Genomic DNA, 26413 nt, shown 5'->3' on the forward strand with positions numbered 1-26413 from the left:
GTTTATCCCTTTCAAACGCAACGGCTACTTCAGTTAATTTCATTCTTTCCGTAGAAAAGAATGCATATTGATAGAGTAACGGTCAAATGAGTTGTACCACTATCAATAATTCACTAAATCTATTGTTCCGATTTTTGTCTTTTTATGAATTTTAACTATGTAATTAATGCCATTATTTATTATTATTATTATTATTATTATATTATTATTACTATTATTTTAGTAAATATAGAAGTCATAAATGCTAATAATTTAATTGTTTTGTATAATGCTCAAATAATATGATACTTAGAGCATCCACAACCGTGCCGCTGGCGGTACTATTCATGCCTGCTCTCTGGCAAGAGCACAACACCCACAATTGTGCTCTTCCGCAAGGACGAGCACAATTAATTTAATATTCAATTAAACATAAACATTTCCATAATACTAAAATTCATTAAAAAATCACAATAAATATTACAAAATACAAATAAAATAAAAAAGACATAATTAAAATCCTAAAAATTAAAAATTACATAATTATTGGCTAATATTACCCGAGGAAGACTACTCATCCGGCGGCAACAACCCCAATTGTTTTTGGAGACCCACTATCATGCCCTCGTGCGTTTGAGGTTGCGTGGGGGTCATAGTTGACCTATCGGCCATATTGAGTTGGGCCAAAAGGGCCCACAACGAGTTGTTCGGGGGTGGAGGTGGAACATAGGGTGCGGGTTCGGGGGCGGGGGCCGATGGAGTCGCGGAGCGCCGGCGCTCGGCCGCCGCCTTCTTCCTTCCTTCCGGTCGGCGTTGGGAACCGCTTGGTCCGGCGTCGGGGCTACCCAAGTTAGCTCCGGCGAGTTGGCTAGCCACTTCTTCGGAGCCGGAGTCGGATAGGGATACCGACCTTGACCGTTTGGAGGAGCCGCTAGAGGAGGATGTTACGCCTCCCAGATACCTCGGGTGGAACCGCGTTTCCTGCCAAACGTTGAGGTACTTGAACGACTTACCGTTCATGGATTGGTATGTGCTCAGCGCCGCAGTGATGATGTCGACCTCGCTCCGGCCACTCCCGGCATTCCGCGACTCCTGGAGAAAATAGCCATTGAACTTGCCAATTTCGTCGTTGGCTCGGCCGATGCAGTTGCCCACCATACTCTCGTTGCGCTCGATCGTTCCCGACGGCCGGTTTGCATTGTACCGGCGAGATACGCGCCACCAAAAGTGATCGCCCGATTGGTTCATGCCAACCGCCGCATCTTCGGAGATTTCGAAGTACGCCTTGAACAATTTATCCATCTCCGCCGGCGTGTACGGTGTGCGGACACCGCTGCCGCGAGTAGGAGCTTGCGGAGGTTGGGAGGGGGCGGTCGGCCTAGGCTCCGGTGTCCACCCGTATCGTCCTTCGGAGGCACCTTGGTCGTCGATTGGGTATGGACGGTAGCCACCCGGAATAGCCGAATCTTGGGTTTGAGGAGGGGCCGAATATTCCGTTTTCGGACTAGGAAACGGTTGTGAACCGAACCATTCGGGGTTCCAACCGTGGGAGCCCGTAGGGTTATCGCCTTGGCCGGACATAGTGATGTTGTATGGTATGAGAGAATGAAGATGAAAATGGATATGAGAGATTGAAGATGAGAATGGAGATGAGAGAATGATGATGAGAATTGTGTAGTTTGATGTGAATTTTTGGGAGTGAAATTGGGGGTATTTATAGATGAAAGTGTGTATTTTTGGGGTAAAAAAAATTAAAAAAAATTAAAAAGTGGGAAAAAACGGTTATAAACGGATATAATTTTTTTGGGAAGTGAAATTTTTTTTATCGGTTTTTTTAATTAAAAACTGATTTTTTTTAAAAAAAAATTATTTAAACCCAACGGCTATGCCGTTGACGAATGGGGGCGCGCCACGTCAGCTGCTCGCTGGCACGGCGCTGCTCGATGCATCGAGCAGCGCCGTGCCAGCGGCGCGGACGGCGGTGGCGAGCAGCGCCACCGTTGCGAATGCTCTTATTACTTTTTCTATTTAATTGTAGGAGTAGTACTTTTTTCAATTTTTATAATCCTTTTGTCTCATAAAAATATGAAATAGCACGATAATTAATGCATAAATTGTAAAGTAGGAGAGAGAATAAAAAACGATAATTAAAGTAGTGTTAGTGGACATTGAGACCAACATTATTATTAGTGTTTATTAAGTTGTAATGATGGGTCATATTGATATTAGTTGTAAATAAATTGGTGTATATGAGTAATGAGTAAGGAGAACTTTCCTTAAATGGAAATGCCATATTTTTATGGGATGGAAGAAAATTAAAAGTACATATATTTTTATGGGACGGAGGGAGTATTTGATTTTTATATTTTTATGGTAATTTGTGTGATACCATGTATAGCTGCAATCTCATCTTTTTAATATTTCATCGGTTTTCCAAAAATAGATATTCTTTTTTTTATCTATCACATAAAAGTAGAAACTATCCATTTTAAGAAATAGAGCCTACAATCCAATAACATTAATTCCGTTACTTTTTTTCTTCTCTCTTGCTTTACACATTTTTTCTCTTCATCTCTCTTACTTTCTCAATTTTGCATTAAAAGTTATGTCATTTCGGTTCTATTTTTAGGAAACAAAGAGAATAAGAATTTGTGTAAAACTATGCATAACTATAATCACATTCTAAATACATAACTAGAGACCAAAACACGGAGTGATGGACTAAGACGTCATTATAGTGAAGGGTTTGGAGGCTAGTTCACTAGAAGGGCGTTATAATTCACTATAATTGTACTTTAGTTCACTATAAAATCGTTTTAATTCATAACACGAATTTGAGAACAAGCAGTGAACTAATACGTTATTATAGTAAATTTCGTGGTTTGAAAATCCGTTCAATCTCATCATTCCACTTTAGTACTCCCTCCGTCTCATTCAAGACGACCACCTTTCCTTTTTTATTTGTCCCAATCAAGATGGACACTTTCCAATTTTGGAAATAACCCCCTCTTTCCTCTCTCCTCATTAAAATATTGAACTACATTTTTCCTCTCTACTTTATTCCACCTAACAACACTTCCTAAAATCTCATGTCACTCAAGAATGTGGTCATCTTGAGTGGGACGGAGGGAGTATAATTTAGAGTAAAGGCCAAAATTGGTCCTAAACATATAGTCAGAATACGAACTTGGTAAAAAACATTCATTTTTTGAAAATCGGGTCCAAAACATTTGAAATCGTTATCGAAGTGGTCCTAAACATTTGAAATTGTTGCCGAAGTGGTTCTTTTCCGTAAAAAACTAACGGTCAACGCCTAATTAATGATTTTTTAACTTAATTAATATACTAATGCTTAATTAATTAAATAAAATTAAATATAAAATTAATAAAATGCTAAAAAATTTCAAAGTGGACTATTTCTCCCTCTTTTTCCTTTTCTTCCATCTTTCCTTCGTTCTTCCTAAATCGGAATCTCTCTCTTCTTCTTTCTGGCGCTCAACGTCGTCGCGTCTTTCTCTCTCTGCTCGCTCCTCCACAAATCGTCGTCATCGTGTGTTTCTCCGCGTTGCTACTGTCCGATATCAAAATCGTCGCCTTCCACCATTGTTGTCGCCATCAACCCTCATTTCTTTCGGTCCTCCTCATCTCTCTCTCAATTTTCTTTCTCGGCGGTCCGGCATTGTTATCTCCGACGGCGCGGTCGATGTTACCGGAAGATGGTTCGCTTCCGTCACCTCTGCCTGCTCGTTGTAGTCGAGAGAAAGACGCGACGACGTTGAGCGCCAAAGAGAAGAAGAGAGAGATTCCGATTTAGGAAGAACGAATGAGAGATGGAAGAGAAGGAAAAAGAGGGAGAAATTGTCGATTTTGAAATTTCTTAGCATTTTATTAATTCTATATTTAATTTTGTTTAATTAATTGTGCATTAATATATTAATTAAGTTAAAAAATCATTAATTAGGCGTTGACCGTTAGTTTTTGACGGAAAATGACCACTTCGACAACGATTTCAAATGTTTAGGACCACTTCGATAACGATTTCAAATGTTTTGGACGCGATTTTCAAAAAGTGAATGTTTTTTACCAAAATCGTATTCTAGCTATATGTTTATGACCAATTTTGACCTTTACTCTATGATTTAATAACTGAAATTTGATCTCTATTTATACATTAAAAAATGTGGTTATGCATTGATCATAGTCCTAATGTGTAACACCCCGACTTTTTCTACCATTTTTATTTGTTCTCGTAGTGACATCGTTTGTGCATCTGAAAATTTTTTGCCTTTATTTATTTGTCGAGAGAAGTATTTCACTTTTTGGGCCAAACAATTATTCTTTTACTATCAATTAGGAACCCGCTTGTTATGAGCCCAAAACTTTTTAATTCTCCATTCTTTGAGCCCAAAATTAGTCCTCTTAATTTAAATCCAAAGATATCTACCACTCTTCAATTTTAAATCCACGGTAGTTATCTCAAATCTCTCCACCACCCTGAAAAAGAGGAATATAATTAGTCAAATCCTTTCCCATGGAGATATATTCTCAATTTTTTTAATTCCCCATATCCAAACGTGTAACCCATATATATATCTCAACTATTCCATATATATACACCCAAACCGTGTATGTGTAGAAAGGGTAGGGAATAGGATGAATAGTTATTTGTTTAATAGTTATTTGTTTATTTCTTTAACTTTTAGTTTGACTAAGTGTATGTGTATTAAATATTTTGCGAAGTTGAGGTCGGGCCGAGTTTTTAAAATATGAGAATCTAGAAACCTTTCTAAGAGGAGATGAGGAATAATACGAGCACACACGTAGGATGCATGCATTCTAATTAGATGTTTTCTTGAGTTTGATGAGTTTATTATTTTATTTCAAAAGGGTTTTCTTTCTCAAGCAAGTAAGGCGAAGTGAGAGTTTTCAAGTTAAGAATATTAAGAGAACAAGGTGGGTTTTCTTTTTAAATAAGGGCAATGCCCTAAGTATATTTTTATGTGAAAATAAAATGAATATTTGTCATGTCGTGTTTTGTTTTATCTATGGAACCTATCTGATGTGGCTTTTGCCATCAATGGATAATCGAATTCGGGTCTGTCTAGGGAGTGAGTCCCTATTCAGGCTAGTGTACACCTATGGAGATCGTGAGCCGTCTTTTGGGTCGGCCGGTCTAGTGACTTGGAATGTGGCCACATTTCTTGTCATCAATGGATCAGATATGGGAGATAGCTATGGGAAAATGGTTGATCAACCGAATTTTACGATGGAAATGATTTTAGTGTCTTGGGCGATTTCTAAAGTTAAAACCCCAAGGTCCACTCAATGGTGGCATGATAAATATCTTTTTATAAAATGTTTTCGGCATGAGTCCACTGAGTGCATCAAGTACTCAGCCCTGCATTTCTTTTTAAAAATGTGCAGGTTGAGCGTGACGAGTGCGGTGGGTGTTGAGCAAGACCGTTGAAGAAATTTAAGTGTGTAGAATGTGTCATGTCTTCACACGTGGCATATTCCTTCTCTCAAATGCTTCCGCTGAGTAGTTGTCCTTCTTTTGAGTTCTTGTATCGCTGAAATATTATTCATTTTTTAGTTGTTGATTGTTGAGATACTCTGATTTTATTCAAGCTTTTCCCATTTGTTTCGAGCTTTGGTCGAGTTGTGTTGTTTTCCCCTTTCTTCCCCGCTTCTTTAATCCTCCCCTAGTCGCGATCAACCGTGTTTTCTATCCTTAGAAAATGTGGGCGTGACATAATGCATATAGAATGGAAAGACATAATACCATGCAAACATATTTGAAATTATTTCAAGTATTGTAGTAATTAAATATTGCATTTAGTTTCAATTTTCTTTTTCATAAATTTTATAGTTTAATTAAAGCGAGTATATATAATTTGTAGTGTAAATGGTACGATGGATGTATCGTAAATATTGCATTAATTTCTCACTGTGATTTAACATGGGGCATAGAGACCATTACACTACAAGTTACTATTTAACATGGGGCATAGAGACCATTGCTACTCCCTTCTCCCGTCCGCTTAAAATGACACGTTTTCTTTTTTAATTTGTCACAACAAAGATGACACATTTCATTTTTTAAAAACTTTTTCTCTCTAATTAATCACCAAACCACTTTTTTCTAACTCATTTTAAAATATTTATCTCTCTATTTTAATATTTACACCCATATTTTCTCTCTTCAATTAAGCACTCAAAACAATAACTCTTAAAAACTCGTGCCGGTCAAAAAATGTGTCATCTTAGCTGGACGGAGGGAGTAGTAATTATGTGCTAGAAAATTAAAGCGACCATTTACACTACCAGTTACATGTAAAGTACAATTAACTAGTATGAAAAAGCCTTTCGGCGACTACCACTTACGAACGATGGATGTATCACTGGTTTCGCAGCACATGAGGATTCGAGACGGCGGCATCCTCCCTCTCTCTTTCTTTTGCGAAGGATTTCCTCTCTTGAGTTAACTATACTTGAATTGAGAATGAGAGAAATAAACTTTTTAGAGAAAAATTGAGTGTGAGGGAGTTTCTATAGTGTAAAAAAATTTATGTGATAAATGATGTATTTATAGATGAGTAAATGATAATTGGATGATTAAAAAAAATTGATAAAAACGAAAATAGTTGGAGAGGTGGAAATTTTTTACTCTCTCCGTTCCACAAGAGTATGCGCTTTTTTTCCTTTTAGTATATCCCACACTAATATATTATTTCTAATCTTGAAAAGTCTTTTCTCCAGATGGGTTGAAGTCAAAACTCTAATAACAATACTTTAACTACTTTTTCTTTATATCTCTATGTTACTTTATCAATTGTACATTAAAAACCGTGCTCAACCAATAATGCATACTCTTGTGGGATGGAGGAAGTGTTAATTTTTTTTTATAAATAAATTAAAAGATCAAAATACGACACTCATTCGCAGGCCGACATGCCGATGAGTGGACGTCACCATCCACACCACAGCACGCCACACTGGCTTACGAGTATCTCCAAGAGCCGATCACCTGCAATGCGAGCTCGCCGCTGGTTTGTCTTGATGAGACGAACCCGAGCTACAGTCGAACCGCATTGCGGATGCCCTCACTTTCACCTTTCAAATTAATTTGAAAAAAAAATGAAATATGCCGGTTTTGAAACCTAACTGGCTTGAAAAAAAATGAAACCTTTCATAATCAGCTCGGATGAACCAAAATATGCGTTTATAGTTTAACCGCCAGCCGACGGTTCCTATTTTAAACCGGATTTGAGCGGAGACGGTTTGAACCGAACACACCAGACTGCATCTGAGAAAGTGAGAATGCAGATCGTACGACATTTACCAAAATACCCTCCCATGAACAATTACAAAGCTTGAAAGCCGGTTTATGCGACGGCGGCAGCTTGTGAAGTGAGGGGGGCGAATGGAATTGTGATTCGCGACAACAGAGCCCCCATTTCCAGCTCTGATTCATTACCTTGATCGTAGATATATACTATTTCTCTTCACAATTAGAATCGGATTTGGCGGATCTGCTGAATTACTGTACGATCTCAATATTACTCGTGTAAATTATGGTTTTACTAGTGGCGAGCTATGTTTCGATGGATTGATCTTTACTTACTTCTGTGATGATTTAGCTGGTTTCACTTGTGGCATTTCTCTCTATATTAGCTGTAAATTATGGCTTTGTTGGTTTTCTCTCCATATAAGATCGTATTATCTAAACCTTTTTTTTCGAATGAGTATACCAGAAAGTGTTGTCGGAACTGTTTTGGGTGGATGGATATCTTCAATCAAATATGATGCCAGTGCAGTCTATTGATGAATTATACTGTGTGCTTGTAATTGATTTAATTTATTGCCATATTGTTCAGCTTTTTGTGGAGCAGCTATCATTTAGAGTTACATCTGAAGATGAAGAAAGAATAAGGTCTTAGCTGAATTTGCAACCATGTCGCAAGAAGAAGGTGAGAGCGGTGGGGTGCCGGAAAATCATGCGCCGGATGTTGCAGAACACGAAACTAAGGAGCAACTGGATAGTGCCGTCGACAGCAATCTCGTGAATGAGAATGGATACCATGACCAACTTGTACAGATGGTTCAACATGAATATATGATGTCTCAGGATGAGGATTTAAAGACCCTTGGATCTGATCAGCCCGAGCCACCAAAAGTGCAGGAAGGCGACTCACAGGCTGAGAATGATGATTCTGTTCAGTCTGATCCACAAGAAGTACAGGAACGGAATGATGATTCCGTCCAGCCTGACCCGCAAGAAGTACACGAGTGTGACTCTACAGCTGGGAATGATGATTCTGATCCGCCTGTCCTAGAGCGCAGCTTACAGGCTGGGGATAATGATTCTGATCAACCTGACTCAAAAGATGTAGGGGACCGTCACTCGGGGCCTGGGGATGATCTCAGAGATCTTAGTGGAGAAATTGAGTCACTGAAGAGAGAACTCCTTGAAGAAAGGCAGACACGATATGCTGCCGAGGAGGCTATGAAGCATCTAAGAGCTGCACACTTGGAGGCAGATACGAGAGCACAAGAGCTTGCTGCTAAATTTGATGAAGGTTTATATATTGTTAGTTTCAATACGATCTTTAGCCAAGTTATCTGAAACCTGATATTATCTTTTTGTCGGCACCTATGCATAGAGTTTGTTCTTCTATACTTGGATTTTTTTTATACTTTTGTCATGTCGACTTAAACAAATTTTATGTTTTATTACTATGCCATAGCTCAAAAGAAGATGGATCAAGAAATCAAGGAGCGAGATGAGAAGTATTCCGAACTTGACACTAAGTTCAACAGGCTTCACAAAAGAGCCAAACAACGTATTCAGGACGTGCAAAAGGTACACGACTGAATTTCTGTTCAACTCTTCTTTACCTGTCTGCCGTGATTCATTTTCAGTGTCATTCTCTCTTTAGGTCAGATTGATTGGAGACATCATAACTATTGTATCTTTACTGACTGCCAACCTGAAAGCATTATTATCTCATTTTTCTTAAGTGTTACTCCTGAACAAAAGGACTGATGGCACATCTCCGAAATAGTCATAGAGTAGCTTGAGGTCATTTTCCATTGCAGAGTTTAGAACAGTGCGCAAATATGGTTATAAATAACTGGCTTGAGAACATTTCGCCCTGGTTCCCCCACCCTTACTCTCCACTAGGCTCTATTGTACTCACTTCTCAATCAACAGCCACAATTTCACTGCTAACATTTACAAGTTAAAAAGTAACTCTTGAATCTTTTTATTATGAATCGCATAGCAATGTATTCGTTTCGTAATAAATTATCAACTTACAAACGAACTCTCATTTTCGTTTCTGGAATTAAACATTCCCCTGTCCACAACTCAATTTGGACGTTCAACATGTTGAGGGTAAGTTACAAATGTTTCTGAAGTTCGCTCATTCCTAGCTGATCACAAGTCAGCCATATTGATCACAAGGTGTTGGAGTTAGGTCATATTCGCATGGTGTGTTACCAAATATCCAACTCACAGTTCATCATCCCTGCCCACCACATTCCAACTCGCTCGAAGAGGAGTGTCGCTGTTCGGAGCTCCCAAATAAATTGAGCTTTAGATTCTCTGTTGTTCCTGTCCAAGTGTTCGATGTTCCAAGTTCTAATTTCCATTGTCCTCCAACTGTTCCGAGGAAAGGTTCACATACAAGGTGTTTGTTTAAATTCCAACCTGCATAGTTGGGTGTTTTGCTCTCGGAGTCAGCCTCCTTGCGCGTCCGACGTGCCGAAAATGGATCCTTGGGATGTGCTCCCCATCGCCCAACTAAGACCATATCATGTTATATGCTGCGAATTTTCCTCCATGGTTAACATTTTCTGTTAATATGGATTTTCTCATGGCATCTCTTATTGTTTCATTGTGAGAGTCATCCAGAATATTTTCCTATATATTAGATCAAAGAACTCTCTGATAGTGATAGTGTTGGCAAAGCATCTTTGATAGGGGAGAACCTTAAAATTATATGTTGTTGGATGTAAGATGACAGGCTGGTTCTGTGGTTGGTGTAAAATGTAAATGAAGCTGTCTGGTGGGCAAGTAATTGACTTGAGTGATATTTTTGTGAACTGTTTCTACTGTTTTAAGGAAGGATATCTGCTCCCTGTTATGCTGCAATTGCATGTTATTTCCTGTGGTTGATTTTGTACAAAACCGATTACGCAAGTCAAAGAAGAAATGTAGAACCACTGATGATGTTTGTTGTGTGAGTCAGTGAGTGTTTTTGCTCAATTTTCTAGTTAATCAAATAAGCTAAGTGTACCCCAATGTCTATATGTTCCTATAACCGTTTGAAATAAGAGTATGTATTTAGCTGACAAGCATATTTCCATGCTTGCTAAAATGGTTTTCACTTTTATGGTTGCAATTGATTATTGATAACCGGGTTGTGCTCTCAGGAAAAAGATGACCTTGAGGTCCAGTTCCGTGAAGTTAGGGAGAAAGCTGATATGGCGTCTTCCCAGTTGTCATCAATGAAGCAGGAGTTGGAGCGGAAACAGCAACATGCTAATGAAGCACTGAAAGCAATGGATGGGGAGAGGCAGCAATTGCGAAGTGCAAACAACAAGTATGGTCTCCATGTGTTAGGATTTCTTTTTGCATAACAAATCCTCTACTGCTATCTTCAAATGATCACTCATTATAATTCAAGAACATGATATGCTACTTTTAGTAATGGTTGCAATTCCAAACTTGGATCTAATTCACGCCAAAGCTTTTTACTTTTGCCAGTCGCACTATGCTTTTCTGCACATAGCAAGAAGTGTGTACTTTTACATGGAATGGCGGAAATATGATATCCCTCTACTAGAAATATCACCCTTACTATGGGATCTAAAGGCTATTTCCTTTCCATTTAAAGTTATACTACTACTTTTGGTACTGAATTAAAGTTGTGTATCCTTCATCAAGTCATAGACCATGTAGCCTGGTGAACTGCGATTTAGTTAATTGAAACCATTTAGGTTTGACCTCTTCATTTATGTATACTTTAAAATCTCTTTGTTTCAACCTAATGAGTGCTCATATACTAGTTTTTTTGTAGAAAATAATTTCGCAATATTCTCTTATGCAGACTCCGGGATAGCCTTGAAGAATTACGTCATTCTTTAATTCCGAAAGAGAGTGCTTTGGAGGCAATGCAACAAACACTAGTGGAAAAAGAACAGGTACGTCATTTTCTATAGTAAGATGACATTTGAAAAAATATTTATCTGTTGTCATCACTATCTGTGGGTATGAATTTATAATGAACACACTTTCTGTAGCGCGTGTTTTACTTGCTGTCGTCATAACCCGGTTCCATGTATAAACAGCAACTGTTCCTTCTGATAACAATGATATACTGTACACAATGTATCATCAGGCTTGTTGTGCAGTAAGCAAGTTTTTATGAAGTTATTGTGTAAATTCTTTGTTCGATTAATGTTATTTGATTGCAATTTTTCAACTTCCTTACCTATAAATAACTCCAATTAGGCCGACTGTAGGTATGCCTGCTTCAGGTTTAGAATCTCAAGGCTGCCAGTGTTTCTCTCTCTTATACAACTGTCATATAGTTTGTCTATTCTGCATGTCTACTGCCTGTATTTGTGTGTGCCCCCCATGCATCTGCATCTACTAAACTGTGACTTCTGCTAATTATTTTTTGCTTGAATTTGTTATGGCTGATACCATGTTGAGATAACTAACAGTGCGAAAAAGACTTTCACTGCAACAAGACAATAACTATGTTTATAAAGTCATTTAAGGGAGGAACAAAGTCATATTCTTAGAGCGATGATAATCTGATCTTGTTACTGGCTAAATATATCAGCGTTATCTTCAAACTAATAATTTGTTGATATTCTGAAATTTCAGAAGGTTATGTAATATTGACATAAGTTGGATGGATGAGTGATGCTTAATACGTCGGAAATACTCATCAGTTTGGCAATAATATTCTTACACTAAGAATTGCCATATAGCCATTTATATCAAATGTTTATCTTATGTTCTGGGTGATTATATAATTTAGTTGGTTTTATTATGTGGCTCAAGAAAGTAAGGTGCTTAATTGACTTCATATAAGTGACACAACTATTAACATATCATGGTACATAATAGTCACTTATCTGGAAACAATTTTCAATATTGATAATAAAGTAAGTTGGATGGATGAGTGATGCTTAATATGTCGGAAATTACTCTGTATAGCCATTTATATCAAATGTTTATCTTATGTTCTGGGTGATTATATAATTTAGTTGGTTTTATTATGTGGCTCAAGAAAGAAAGGTGCTTAATTGACTTCATATAAGTGACACAACTATTAACATATCATGGTACATAATAGTCAGACTTATCTGGAAACAATTTTCAACATTGATAATAAAGTGAACTTTGAATATTGTCCTGTTCTAAATACTTTTTTTCAAATGCTATGGTCTCCAGTCCGTTCATTAGAATTGCATCGTCACTGGTCTTGCATGAAAACACTCACTTCACTTTACTTAGAACACGTGCTTGAATTTTTGCAGATGCTGGAAGACCTGCAGGGGTTACTGCAGTTGGCTGAAGAAAAGCGGCAAGCTTCACTTACAGAACTCTCCCTAAAGCATCAAAAGGTGAAATTCATGCAGACATCAATACATGAAGGGTTCTTTCTTGTGAGCTTACTTCTAAGTGCATCTTACCAGCTTGAGATTTTAATATCTTGTTCATATATTCTCTTTCTCAGCAAGTAGAGAATTTGGAAGCCCAAATTGCTGAGGTTTTAGCAGAGAGAAGCCGAGCAACTGAGACAATTTCATCTCTGCGGGTACTTTCACTTATTATTCTTTAGTTTGTTTTCTCAAATTATGAGCACCAGTGATTGATCTTTATTATCTTTATTTTGTATTCCATGTATACTGTATGAGTAGTAAATATCATATTTTTATCCTACTTCAGAAGTAGGAGACTGGCATTTTGGAGTTTATTTAATTTGTAGGTAATAAGGATTGTGTACCTATCTATTTTCAGGCTTTAATTCTGGAAAAAGACACCAAGATTGCAGAGATGGATGCAGCTTCAAGTGGTGAAGCTGCACGACTCAGAGCTGCCATGGAGACTTTGAAAGGAGAGCTCAATCATCTGAAAAATGAACATGTATTACAGTTTTTTAGTTTTCTGATTTTGTGGATGTTATGAGTCAAGCAAGTTACTAGAAAGTTGAGACTTTCAACATTGCATAAATCTCTGAATATAATGTTTGTCGTCATTCAGGAGAAAGAAAAAGGGGTCCTGGAAACTACATTGCAGTCCTTGAAATCAAAGCTGGAGATTTCTGAGAGTAACCGAATACATGCTGAAGTTGAAGCAGCAAAATTGAGAAGTATTTTATGTTACTTTAGCATTCTTTTTTTGTTTAAGACATGGAATTCTATTCTCATTTCTCTTTTATCAGGTCAATTGGAGTCGGAACTCTCTGTGCAAACTCAGCTGCTGAATAACAAAGATTCTGAGCTGATGGGAGCCAATGAAAAGGTTTTTCTTAAATTTCTTTATGCCTCCTTTTAAGAGAAATTGCTAATTTTGTCTTTGCTGGTTAACTTTTAACATTCTGGTAATTAATTTTCCAGAAAAGTGTTTTTCATGGGAAATGCAAGAAAAATAAAACCCATTTGCACTTTTAGCTTGAAATGATTAATATTTAATAATAATGTTGTTCCTTTCACATATTAGATCTGTTAATTTTTATCAGAAGATTAAGTGTCCTTGTTGCTTTCTGACTGCTTATTGGATCTTTTCGTGTGTTGCATTTGGAAGCGATTCAAATTTTCATCTTGCTGATGGTTACAAATTACAGATAAATCGCATTGAAAGCGAATTTGCTTCTTACAAAGTTCGAGCTCATGCCTTGCTTCAGAAAAAGGATGCTGAATTAGCTTCTGCAAGGGACAATGATCAAGTCAAAGCTCTTGAGGAAGCTCTGAAGGTTAAACCAGCCACTGTTCCAGATTTTCTGGGAAGACAGAAAAATCCTTGAACCCATATTTGTATCTTGCTCCTCATAATTCCTGATTTCGTTGTACCTCAGGATGCTGAAAAAGAAATACTATTGGTAAATTCAGAAAAGGATAAAGCTCTCCAGGACCTTAAAGATGCTCAGAAAAATTTGGATAAGGAGATTTTCACCAGGTACCAATTTTTCTCTATATGCCAAATTAAACTTAAGAAGATTTACATATAGTCCACCAAAAAATAGATATTTGGTAAACAATTTGCAGTGTAATGAAGTATGATATACAAAAGGCTGGAAATTATTAGTTTATTTTTCTTTTCTTTTGCTTGTGTCGTGGTGCTTGAGTGTATGCATCATTGAAACTACTATAATCTGCATAATATTTTAAGTGGAACTTCAGAATGTGAGTATTTGATGCAACTATTTTTTTTCATCTTCAAACCCCTTTTCAGTTCTCTACCATGTAAAAAACTCAAAACATGCCCCCTACATCCATTGAATTTTTAAAGCGCCTTTTCCAAACCTACATCGTCTATCCTATCATATGTTCATCATCACTACAGTGGGTCCATTATTAGATACTATAAAATAAAATCAACCATACATACTTTTATTTTTCAAATGTATAACTGTAATTAACCAATTATTTATCACTAATAAACCACCACTAATGTCTTACAAAAACCGATGCCCTTCGTAAATTGCACTAGCAATAGTGTTATCGGGACCCACTGATACATGCTAAGACATTCTCAGTGGGACCTGGAAAAGCCGAAAGGTAATTAAAACCAATGATAACTCCAGTCACTGTATGTACATGTCTGGCTTATATTTTGACAATTTGTAATTCTACAAAAATTTATGTTTCCTTGCAATTTTGTAAACGATTACTCTGCTACTTTCTCTTTTTCCTTTTCTTTGTACAATTATTCCGACCTCTAAATTTCATCATAAAGCAAATTAAGTTAGGATGTAGGTGTGTTCCATGCCCAGTCCTTTGGGTCTTATTTTCATAATACAATGCTCTGCCAGGATGTCTAATTTCCTGTTTCATACATGTGCACTTGGAAGTGCTTGTCAATTTGTCTTGTTCCTCTGTCTGTGACTCTGCTTCAAAACTTTTTGACATGCATGTATTATAAGGAACATGATACTAGCTATGGACGTTGCACACATGTGTGCACGCATGTAGGAAGGTTCCCCGTTAAAATGTAACTGATTGATATGTATCGTGATTTGTTTATCGTATGCAAGTTCGGTATTAAAATCCAAGTAGCTCGATGGCAGATGAATCTGTTTTCAATCAATAACTTACAAATTCTGAATGCTCTAACTTTACTTGCATCCTTCAGAGATGAAGCTCTCAGCATAGCAGAGCAACAGATTAAGAGTTTGCAATTGAAGTTTGACTCTACTCTTTCTAAACATCAATCTGAGAAAGAAGCATGGGATAGCAGCCTCCAAAATGTGGAAGAGACATGGCGATGTAGTGCAATCATCTTTTTATCTCTAGCTTATATGCATATTCCTTTACTCTATCGCAGAACTGCAGTTCATTAACTTGAATGTTAACTTTACAGTGAGATGTGAGGCACTGGAAAGGCAAAATGAAGAGTGTTCCACTCAAAATATGGAAAAAGAAGTATATGAGCTGAAATTACAATGTAAAAAGCTGAAGGTTGTGGCTATTATATGGATCTTTTGAACTGAGTATTTGCTTCATTTTCTTATTCTTTATCTATATATTTGTCAGGAGGAGCAACGTTCTTTTCATGATCTGGCTGATAAAATGATGGAGGAGAAGGACAAAGAGATTTCTAGGCTTTTGGATGATAATGAGAACCTCCGTCAGTTGCTGGACTCAAGGCCTTCTGTATGCCCCTCCCTCCTCTACACAAATTATATACCTACCTACAAGTCAAATTTGATTTTCCGTTAGGCTTTTGTCTTTATATTCGATGTAGTACTTATGCTCCAGATATATAACCCTAATGTGCAAGTTCTTTGAAATGTTTACCGTGTCTTGATTATTTTTCAGGTTGAATACTCTGAGGACCATACAGGTAAAAGGATTATTTTTGAATTCATAAAGATGTTGAGAGAAATTAAAATACCACAAGTCTACTGCTTACGAGCTGCCTGAGTTTTAATTTTCCTTTGAAACTGGTTAATGCAGCTGTTCATAAACAGGAAGCCTCAACTTCTAGTACTTCAGCTGCAGATCAACAGATCCTAGTATGTAATTTTCTCTGTAACATGACGAAGTTACACTGTGTTTGAAATATAAACATGTCATATTTAGAGTTTCTCTCTCTTCCTAGCATGCATGTGAAATAATATTTTCCGTTCTTATGATGTCAATAACCCCTAAATTGTAGTTGTAGGTTGTGGCCTGTCGAGAAAGGGCAAGATTTCTTGAATTGGATATTTTTCATATTGAAGTAGATCTTATCTGCATATAGTTGAGTATAAATTTATTGAAAGAAGACTTTATTCTCACTAGGTAAACAGGAATATCTGATCACTCAGTGAAAAGGGTTTCTGAACTTGCCAATATCTGTACCTGGTAATACAAGTTAAAACTACTGATATTTTTATATGAGGAGATTGACATCAAGAAACAAATCCCATTGCTATAACTGATATTCTCTTACTGGGTGATTCAGACAATTTTTCTTTCAGCTGAAGCCTTGCCATTGCACTGGTTTAGTTTGTTTCACTAAATTTCCGTAGATTAGGCTTGATTGGGATATTTATCATGTACATTGCAGAGTATCTAGTTTTTTATTTAGTTGTATTTTTCAGATTTTGGCAAGACAACAAGCCCAAAGGGAAGATGAGCTTGCCCAAACGCAACGACATATTCTCGCACTTCAAGTACGTCTTGTAGAAATAATCTAGTAATTTTTATGTGCCAACATAAATTCAAGTTTCTGAGTTTCTTTTGTAGTTATAAATGGATGAGTGTCGACATCAGAAACTATTTAGTCAGTGTGGTAGTGGATAGTTCATTAAAATAAAAGACAAACAAAACAATAAGAGAAATATAGGAAGAAGTGTACATGGTTTCTTCTTGAATTGCACTTGAACACTGGTATAGACTTCCTTTGGGTTTTTTTCTTGGGTTGTCAGTGAAGAATTATTGTCCTTTAGTACGGAAAAATTCATTCTAGTTGAATTTTAGAGTTTCAAAAGCATTGCCACTACAGTTACTGATTGCAAAAGACTTGAACTTTGAACAAAACTACAGTTTTGATAGACTAGAAGTCAGGTAATGAATGTCTTAAAATATTTTTTTCAATAATCCCTTACTTAAAACTCCGTTACAAACGTACTCTAAACCTGAATACCATTTCTGAACTGATGCCTATTAATATGTCGAAATTAAATAGGATCTAAATCTGCTTCGTTATACATGGGACTGTTATCTAGGTAGTATAATATCTTGAAATAGCCAGCTCTGCAGTTTAAAAGTTTCCAAGGTTTTGCATATTTGGTTCGCAATAAAAATTTTCTTGTTGACTGACGTTTATGATTATTTAAATGCAGGAGGAACTTGAAGAGCTGGAGCACGAAAATCGCCTTCACCGGCAGCAGGTATTTCATATTGCTAGTGTTTGTACAACTTGAATACTAAACATTCTTTCTTGTTGTCCCAAATTGATTGTTTTGGATCAGATTATCAAAAACTCTCACGGGTATATAACATTTTATCTCATATCTCACAAATATGGGTTGGGGTTGATTCAATCTGATAAAATTAACTTTCTTCCTGCAATTTTTGAATTTGTACTTGAAGAAGCTGCTTAATGGATTATCTATGTACTATACAATTTCGTTTCTAGATGTCCAAGCCATTTGAAAATCTTAAGTTGTAAGTTTAGAATGAAAATAATACACTTTGCACGTGTAAGTTGTATTTCTTTTTAGATGATGAATTTCTTTTTTTTCATTGTAGAGATAGATTTCTACCCAAGTCCCTTCTAATTCTTTGGAAAATTAGCAACTTTGAAGATGCCCAAAGCTAATGTCATTCTCAAAGCAACCAACCATTTAAATGTATTAGTCAGAAATTCTTAAGCAGCGGTCCTCATGGACTTAAAAAAACTCTCTCATTGCCGTACCAGACCCTCTTTTACTATCATTATTTAAGTCTTCTGAGATCAGTGGACTACCCAATGCTGTCAATGTCTTCATTAAATGCTCTGGGGCCTTGCAGTGCTTTGCTGTGGTTGGTGAACTATAAACTTACACCGACGGGAAGTTAGCTGACAATGTCCACTTTCTTTTGGTATAAAATATGTCAGGAAGTTAGAAAAGTGCACTAATTGAGTCACTCTTGCATTCAATTATAATTCCTCTAATAGCATTTGCCCTCACTTCAGTGGCAAATAGAAATTGTTTGGCACCGGCACGCTCCTTAAAACTGTCCTGTGTACCGTCTCCAAAACGTTGATAGGTTGCAGCCACGCTGAAGTTTTTTGGAAACAGTGGAAGTGCACAGAATGCCATTTGTTTGATATAAATTCTTAAAGTTGCAATTCGGTTCGAAAAGAAACAGGGGCTAGAACACCCCAAATTTGGAGGGAGATGTATCTTGACAAGTGTGGATCACAACTTACTTTCATATTTTTATTACAGTTTCAATTGCATAGACATTTAGATTTTAGTGTCTCTGAGATTTTGTGTAGGCATACTCATTCAGGCAATTACGCATTCCCTCTCTTTATTGTGCTACTTCAGCATTATAAACGATATAAACAGATTTGCTTACACTTGAAAATTGATATTTGTTGTAACCTTGATGATAATGTTGCAGGAAGCCATGCTGAAAGAAGAACTTAGGAACATGGAAAGAATGCAGAAGAGGGAAGGAGTCGATCTGACGTATCTTAAAAATGTCATCTTAAAGCTTCTAGAGACAGGTATCTTGTTCTTTCAGTATGCTCTCATCTCCAACTGTACCTACTACCTACTCTTTCATGACCAACTACCCAGCCCAAGGCCTCCCCCATGTTTCAATGCTTTAACTTGGACAGCAATTTAGTTTTCCCTGGTGCTATCTCGTTGATGGACAATTAAGAAATGAAAAGGAATAAAAAAAACAAGCTGATTTGGGTCATCAAGCTATTTAGTTGGATGTTTTTCTCATACAAGGAGGTGAACATGTATTCATTTGTAGTGGCTATTCGGTTTGCAAGATTATATCTCGAAATTAAAAATTTATTGTGTTCGATTCATGAGATTGAATCTCAAAACTCAATTCTAGATGGATAATCATGTAATAATTAGTCATAGACATCCCCTTCCAACTAAAATAATCACACGACTTAATCGTACACTACATCTCATTATTATTTTGTCTAACAAACCGAACAGCCACTAATTATATGCAATATTGATTATTTGAATCTCTGCTCCATGACCATTCAATTGTTAGGTGAGGTGGAGAGATTGCTACCTGTTGTAGGAATGCTTCTTCAGTTCAGCCCTGATGAGGTGAGTTTGTTTTGTCCTTTATTGTTCCATGCTCTAATGTTGCAATAATCCTTGTGTGGAAAAAGATGTCTATCTTCATATCCTCCACTAGTTTCATGTGAAAAAATAAGTGCAGCATGTTGGCCGCAGACAGCTTATTTTTCTTGCTAATGCACTATGGTTGTGTCTCATGCGGGAAAGATTTCCCCAGCCCTTGTGAAGTTCCTTAAATGAATGTTGCTGCTTATGATCATGACAAAATATGCAAACTTGAATAAAAAACTTGAAACTTGATAGACTAGTTTTCACCTCCGAAGCTATTTCCAATTATAGGCACCTTTCTCTGTTTACAAGCTGCTGCAGACAGTCTCATCTAGTACTCGTATTTGTTTAGTTTCTGCTTGAATTCAGTAGAAATGAAGGGTTTTAGAAAATATAAACTGTCAGATATGGACTTTTTCAAATCCTGCTATGGGTTTTCTCCTCGATACTGTAGTTGAAAGCTCAGTATCTGCTTCAAACTGCTCTTTACAAAGTTGTCAGCTTACTAACAAGCCTGTAATGCATTTGCAGATACAGAAGTGTCAACAAGCCTACCGGGCTTCAAGTGAAGTTCCGCCTAGCCCTGCAAGTGATTCTTCACGATCAGCTCCTTCTCTCTTCTCTAGATTCTCATTTGCATAGTGCGAATGGAAATACTCTTGAAAATATATGATGGAATGGGGAAAGCATGGATCAAATCTTACATATTCATATTGGAATACTAATATCAGATATCTTTGTGTTCTTTATGTACTACTTCCGTCCCGCATTAATTGTCACATTTGCACGCGTTTTATAAAAATGATAATAAATAATTAAAGTCGAGAAATAGTGAAATAAGAGAGAATAATGTAAAGAAGATTCTTCTCTACCTTTTTCTCTTTTTTATTTCACTATTTCTCGAGTTTAACTATTTATTATCATTTTTACAAAACGAGTGCGAAAAAGTAAATGTGACAGTTAATGTGGGACTGACGGAGGTAGTACCATAAAATATTGATTAAACACGGAAAAATAGAAATGGGATACTGTTTACGGCCTTGGCAGATTGAGATACAGCTTTTATAGAAAAATTGTCGAAAGTTTTGTACAGACGATTTCATTTAACTTTCACCATTTGAGCGGGTGAAAGAAACCATATTCTTTATTTTAAAGAATCGAAGTTTTATTTCACATGCAGGCGTTTTAATTAATTCTTTCCTGTTGGGTCTTGAATAAACTTGTGGAATTTCAGTTGAGCTATGAATTCTGAAAGAATAAATTTTATGAATTATTTCATTATTTCATAAACGGGTAGAAAATGAGTCAGTTTGTTTTCAAATTATGTAGTCAAGTAAAGGTCAAAACTGGTCCTGAACATATGTCTGTTTTACGATTTTAGTCATAAGCATTATCTTTTGATTTTTTTGGTCCCAAACATTTCAATTTGGATCACACTCGGTCCAAAGTTAACTATTCCGTCAAATTTTAACGGTCAACATTTTTAATCCCGATTTTGACCAAATTAAGCTATTAAATAACACAACAAAATTTAGCGACGGAACAAATCCGTCACTAATTGAGAGATTATCCTCAAATTTTCCAATGATGAAATGCCCCAACAAATCTTTCGTTTCCACCAAATTCTCCGCCCACAGGAATTCCTCGCTGCAAATCCTCTCCACCTCCCAATCGAATTCGTGCACAAACACGGGCGTCTCCGCCGCGCCGTCCCTCTTGCTACGCGCCATGACTCTGGCGGATTTGTTGTGTTATCCGTCTCTTGCTCGGCGCCATCACTCTCTTCTACTCTCTTCTCCCATCACTTCGCGCCATATACTCCCTTCTCAATCTCGGAGGATCCGCCCCTCTTCTCTCCCTCACGCTACTTTGCCAAATTTCCCCAAATTGAGAGGGACTCCCATCGCCGTCGCCTTTTCAATTCCTCACCGCCTCCTCAAATTCAACAACGCCCGATTACTCTCCATCGCCGACTACACTCCCTACTCACAGTCACATCGGCGCCGCCTCTCCTCTCTCTCGATTTCAACACTACTCCAGCCCTTGAGGAGTTCGTCGCCGTCGCCGTTGACAGCCGCCGCCACCGCTGTGATTTCCGCGACCACCGCGCTTCCTCAAACGCTATCCCGATTTCAGACCAGCATCGCCGCCGTCTCGCCGACGAAATCGGAGTCGCCCTCCCCTGCTGTCTCAATCAGTTCGCTCCGTGTGGGAGTCCAAGATGGCAGTTTGAAAGCATGAGTTGGATGCTAAAATGTATGCGTGCATTGCTGTGTGTAAAGTTCGAAATTGGAAGGCATTATACCTCGGTGAATTGAACTTGGTGGTGCTAGAATTTGGGGGAAAAGCTATGGTGATTTTTGTCAAAAGAATTGTCAAAAGAAATTGTTGTTGTTTGATTTCGACAAGTAGTATGAAATTGAGGTATGAATTGATGAAAGGATTACCACGTTTGGAATGGAATTAAATGAGGAATTTGGCACTTCTTCAACCTTGAATTCTATGAGAATAAATCCATGAGATTTAGTGACGGATTTGTTCGGTCGCTAAATTTTGTTGTGTTATTTAGCAGCTTAATTTGATCAAAATCGAGATTAAAAACGTTGACCGTTAAAATTTGATGGGATAATTAACTTTGGACCGATTGTGATCCGAATTAAAATGTTTGGGAAAAAAAATTCAAAAGATAATGTTTAAGACTAAAATCGTAAAATGAACATATGTTTAGGACCAGTTTTGGCCTTTGCTCTTATGTAGTCAACTTAGAAAACATAATGGCTAATTCCGGCTCATTGGTATTTAACGAACTGTGTTAGTCGTCACTCCTATAATATAAACATGCTTACGTGGCAGATTTACTGCAAGCAATCAGATGAGATTCATGAGACAAGACTTAGTCACCAGATATCAAACAAACTGGATGGCAACAACTTGCACTCTTCTAACTGAACTTTGTATGGTGACAACTCTCTTCAGCAATTTAAGTTGGTCAATATTACCCATGACTCTCTTACAACATACTGTGTTGCCATCTTCTAACTGAACTTTGTATGGTGACAACTCCTCTCTTCAGCAATTTAAGTTGGTCAATATTACCCATGACTCTCTTACAACATCCTATTGCATCCGTAACCCACTATAATGGTGTATGCAGAGGTATTGCAAAACTAAACAAAGCATAATAATGCAAGGCTTATGCAGATAAAATGCTTATAAACGACCAGCACCTACAAACTAATACATGGATCTTGCATTTTTATTGACCAATAGGTCTTTCTAAGAAACCAGAAAGCCAAAAGAGACCAGTATAATGATAATCCACTCATAACAGCAATGCTTGCACATAAGGGGACATCTAAAGTACAAGTTGATCACACTTAACGTAACAGTGAACAGACAATAGTGCATCAATCTATTGATTCAAACAAGTCTCAAGGATAAGGATGGTTCTACATTTTATAAAACAACTGCAACAGTGAAGTCACATTTCACCTAGAACCACGTGCATAGTTCCTTTCGGGGCTGTGTCGGGGAGGAGAGTATGACCTGGACCTTTCCCTTCTGGATCTTCCACTTCCACCATAAGGAGAATGTCTGGGGGAGTAATCTCGTCCACCTCTGGGAGAGTAATCACGCCCACCTCTATATGGCGAGCGTCTAGGAGACCTCCTGTAGCCATAATCTTCGCGGCTGGATCCTCCACGATACCTTCCTCGATCACCATAACCTTCCATCAAAGCAATAAATTAGTTTGGTATGCAACATTAAAAAAACTTAAATAATGAGAAACAAAGAACTCACCATCACCCCGTGAACTTTTCAGACCAAGATAATGACCAGGAGTGGGAGTCCTTGCACGTTTCCGCCGTGACTAAAGAAAAATTATAAATATAAGCTAATGGAAGCAGGTTTTTGCTCATAAAGAGAAAGTAGAGCTCCTCAATACAAGGCATGAATAAAAGAATCATCAACTTCAAAAGCATTATTTTAAAAAATATATAATTTATGTTCCCTATATCTTTTCTAAGGATAATGCACACAAAGACAAGTTGACTAAGAAAATTATATTTGGCATTTGCTTTAATCAATCAAATAAAAAAAGGAAAAATCAATGCCAGGTATGGGATACCACAACAGCCTGATTTCAATGTTGACAAAAACGCTTGATTAATTGGGAGTTGAGTATTTGCTGAGGTTCGCTTGATTAATTGAGAGTTGAGTATTCGCTGAGGTTGTAAAGTTGTTGGGGCAATATAGATGCTATTTAGTTGTTTTAGCTTGTTGCGATGGATGGACTGATCATCTTTGATTTCTGCCAACATAGCTGATGCAATATCTTCTGAATATAACCAGAAAACCTTCAGGTCAAAGAGATTGATTTACAGACAAATAGGTCATCAGATGCCAACTTCTATCATACAGGTAACTTACCCTCTCTACAGTTATGTACCGGCCTTCAAGCACGGACTGATTGAGGTGTTTGATACAGCGATTAGCATCATCTGAAGTGACCATATTAACAAAAGCAAATCCACGAGATACACGAGATCGAGGCTCCACAACCAAAAAGACGGACTTAACCTGAAGAATAAATTGAAAATGCCAGCAGCACCGGTATAAGTTTAAATTGGTCCTTAGGAGGCAGTGTAAGAGATTGAAAAACTATTTTCAAACTTCAACCAACTCAGAAATCACAAGTTCTGAAGTCAATACGTTCAACATAACTTAGATCTACACTATATATTGTGTGTGACTTACTCAAAGAATAATGAAACAAAATACTATAACAAAAGATCCAATAAACACTAACCTTTCCTTCCTTTGAGAAATGATCTTCAAGTTCTTTCTCAGTGACCCTTGTAGATAGGCCAGTAACATAAAGTGTAGTTCCATCATTAACAACTTCTTCCCTACATGAAATAAAGATCAACACACATAAAAAGAATATCAACAGGGTAGCAGACTAAGTATGCAGACAAAGGATGTTAAAACTAACCTGCCAGTGCCACGACCTCTTGACCTAGACCTTGATCTAGATCTCTCCCTTGGTCTTGACCATGATCTAGATTTGGACCTAGATCTTGACCTGGATCTCGAATTTTCTTCCCATGGAGAAGGAGAACGTACATACCTAAACATCATTCAATTGAAAATCCAAGTGTCAACCACTGATAATGTAAAGAAAACCTGTCCAAACACATATTAGCTCTAGACAAACAGAATGATAACCATGCCAATTAGAAATCAGCATGTAAGGAATCCTCATGATTGCAAAAAGAAAAAGAAATCAGACTTGCTTACTGAACCTTTAACCCAAAAGCTAAAAGCTATCTACAAGTGTAGCTCAAATCAAAAAGGGAAGGACAAGAAACGTGGACCCTAAAACTAATTATAATGAAAATTACATCACACGACCTTGGGTCCAAGGCACAAGAATGAAATTATATAATGTTGTGGCTGCCAAAAGAATACATGCCAAATTGCTAAGCAATTGTGAAAATCAAACAAACTGAAACTTTGGCACGCCTATGCTGCTATGCAGATACAACAACTACAGAGAATATGCAATATTTTCATTATCACTCCCAAGCTTCTAAAAGTAAATGCAAACACATCATATTCTAATTCATAATTCTTGATACATCAAAATAACTGCAGACAAAGCCGGCCCATATGTTACCCAGATACTAGCATACATTCAAATAACTGCACCAACATTAACACAATTACAATTGAGGTTGAAAAACAACACCCACGAAGTTAACACACATCAAAAGAACACAGATCACGAACCAAACTGGCATAATACGAATATCAAATGCAAATTTGATCAAATAAAGACCAAGCCCAAAAAACATAGCACAAGCACCCTAACCCACACCAAAACTGCCAAGAAAAATAGCAAAAAAACTAACAATGAGCAAAAACACAATCAGGCTAATCTATCTCTATCTGCGATCCTAGTTTCTTCTCGAAAATAGAAACCCTAATCCGCACCCCCCCCCCTCTCAAATTAATAGATCGGAAAAACCCTAGCACAATTGCGCGTGAATGAATGTATCAGCGTAATGAAAAATAACATCGGAACAAAGATTCAAGAATAAAATCGTTACCGTTTTCTCGGAGAATCAGCCTGCAAAATGAAGGGAATTTCTGATATTATAATCAACGATTTTCACCCAGATGACGTACATACAGATGAACTTCATAGAAATTAACATCTAAGACAAAGAGAGTAATCGATCTTACCATAGTAGGAGCAGAGACGACGGAACCCTAAACCCAGTCGCTTATTTCAAAAGCTAAATTTGAGCTCGTCTGTGTGAATGAATTTTGTGATTATATATATAAAAATTAAAATAGGCGAGTTGCACTTCCGGTTTCAAGTGCCAGACCACTTTCTTTCCTGCCAGATCAACTACTCAACGAAGTGACACTTTTGCCCCTGTCGGTAAACTAAAAAATTTACAACTATAAACGCCATTTCTTGCACTATTTTGGGCTCAAACAATATATGAGAAAATCGCCCCTTCCAATTTTTTGAGTTTTCTGATGATGTTGAAATAGAAAAAAAAATCGAAAAGATAGTACAAAGATTCATTATACAAGATGTCCAATCACTCAGAATATTTTATCAGATGTTGCTTTCGAAATTCTCATATTCAATCTTTTGAATAAACGAAATAAGTAGAGAATAATAGTTAACTTTTTGGGAAAAACTTGGTTTCAAAAAAGAAAAAGGCATTCATATGTGACACAAGAAAATGAACATATTCAATTATGTTTGCTTCTAATTGAAAGCGCAAAATGTAGAGAAATAATATTCGTTCTCTTGATGATGTTATTTCTAACTATATGAAGAATAGTTAATTATTTGGGAAAAACTTGGT

At 37.1% G+C, this 26413-nt stretch overlaps 2 protein-coding genes across 4 annotated transcripts; one reads left to right on the forward strand and one right to left on the reverse strand.

The window, feature by feature from the left end:
- Positions 1-7267: 7267 nt before the first annotated feature.
- LOC121787406 (protein GRIP-like) lies at positions 7268-20696 on the forward strand. Its single transcript, XM_042186115.1, has 22 exons — positions 7268-7524; positions 7857-8558; positions 8727-8842; positions 10417-10586; positions 11094-11187; positions 12538-12624; positions 12738-12818; positions 13022-13147; positions 13265-13373; positions 13446-13525; positions 13848-13976; positions 14079-14179; positions 15356-15489; positions 15584-15681; positions 15757-15876; positions 16042-16066; positions 16180-16238; positions 16809-16880; positions 17553-17600; positions 18823-18928; positions 19444-19502; positions 20055-20696. The coding sequence occupies exons 2-22, from the start codon at positions 7934-7936 to the stop codon at positions 20163-20165; spliced, it is 2550 nt and encodes an 849-aa protein (XP_042042049.1). The 5' UTR covers positions 7268-7524; positions 7857-7933; the 3' UTR covers positions 20166-20696.
- Positions 20697-22823: 2127 nt separating this feature from the next.
- LOC121785724 (serine/arginine-rich splicing factor SR45a-like) lies at positions 22824-25906 on the reverse strand. Of its 3 annotated transcripts, XM_042184141.1 has the most exons (8): positions 25773-25906; positions 25637-25656; positions 24520-24654; positions 24334-24433; positions 23955-24104; positions 23653-23881; positions 23325-23394; positions 23109-23250 (listed from the first exon to the last, which is right to left on the reverse strand). In XM_042184141.1, the coding sequence occupies exons 1-7, from the start codon at positions 25773-25775 to the stop codon at positions 23327-23329; spliced, it is 705 nt and encodes a 234-aa protein (XP_042040075.1). In that variant the 5' UTR covers positions 25776-25906; the 3' UTR covers positions 23109-23250; positions 23325-23326. The 3 variants fall into 3 exon arrangements, with proteins under 3 accessions (XP_042040074.1, XP_042040075.1, XP_042040076.1); XM_042184140.1 differs by lacking the exon at positions 23653-23881 and having other exon boundaries at positions 22824-23250; XM_042184142.1 differs by lacking the exons at positions 23109-23250; positions 23325-23394 and having other exon boundaries at positions 23597-23862.
- Positions 25907-26413: the final 507 nt, after the last annotated feature.

The sequence above is a fragment of the Salvia splendens genome, chromosome 22 (assembly GCF_004379255.2).
Source record: "Salvia splendens isolate huo1 chromosome 22, SspV2, whole genome shotgun sequence".
Classification (NCBI taxonomy): domain Eukaryota; kingdom Viridiplantae; phylum Streptophyta; class Magnoliopsida; order Lamiales; family Lamiaceae; genus Salvia; species Salvia splendens.

Bases quoted from the DNA above. Each gene is read 5' to 3' on its own strand.
- LOC121785724 (XM_042184140.1), bottom strand. The intron at 24,434-24,519 runs GTTAGTTTTAAC...TATTTCATGTAG, and splicing joins AGAGGTCGTGGCACTGGCAG to GGAAGAAGTTGTTAATGATG. The intron at 23,251-23,324 runs GTGAGTTCTTTG...CTTTGATGGAAG, and splicing joins GAAAAGTTCACGGGGTGATG to GTTATGGTGATCGAGGAAGG.
- LOC121787406 (XM_042186115.1), top strand. From the start codon at position 7,934: ATGTCGCAAGAAGAAGGTGAGAGCGGTGGGGTGCCGGAAAATCATGCG. The intron at 15,877-16,041 runs GTATGCCCCTCC...ATTATTTTTCAG, and splicing joins TGCTGGACTCAAGGCCTTCT to GTTGAATACTCTGAGGACCA. The intron at 17,601-18,822 runs GTATTTCATATT...ATAATGTTGCAG, and splicing joins ATCGCCTTCACCGGCAGCAG to GAAGCCATGCTGAAAGAAGA.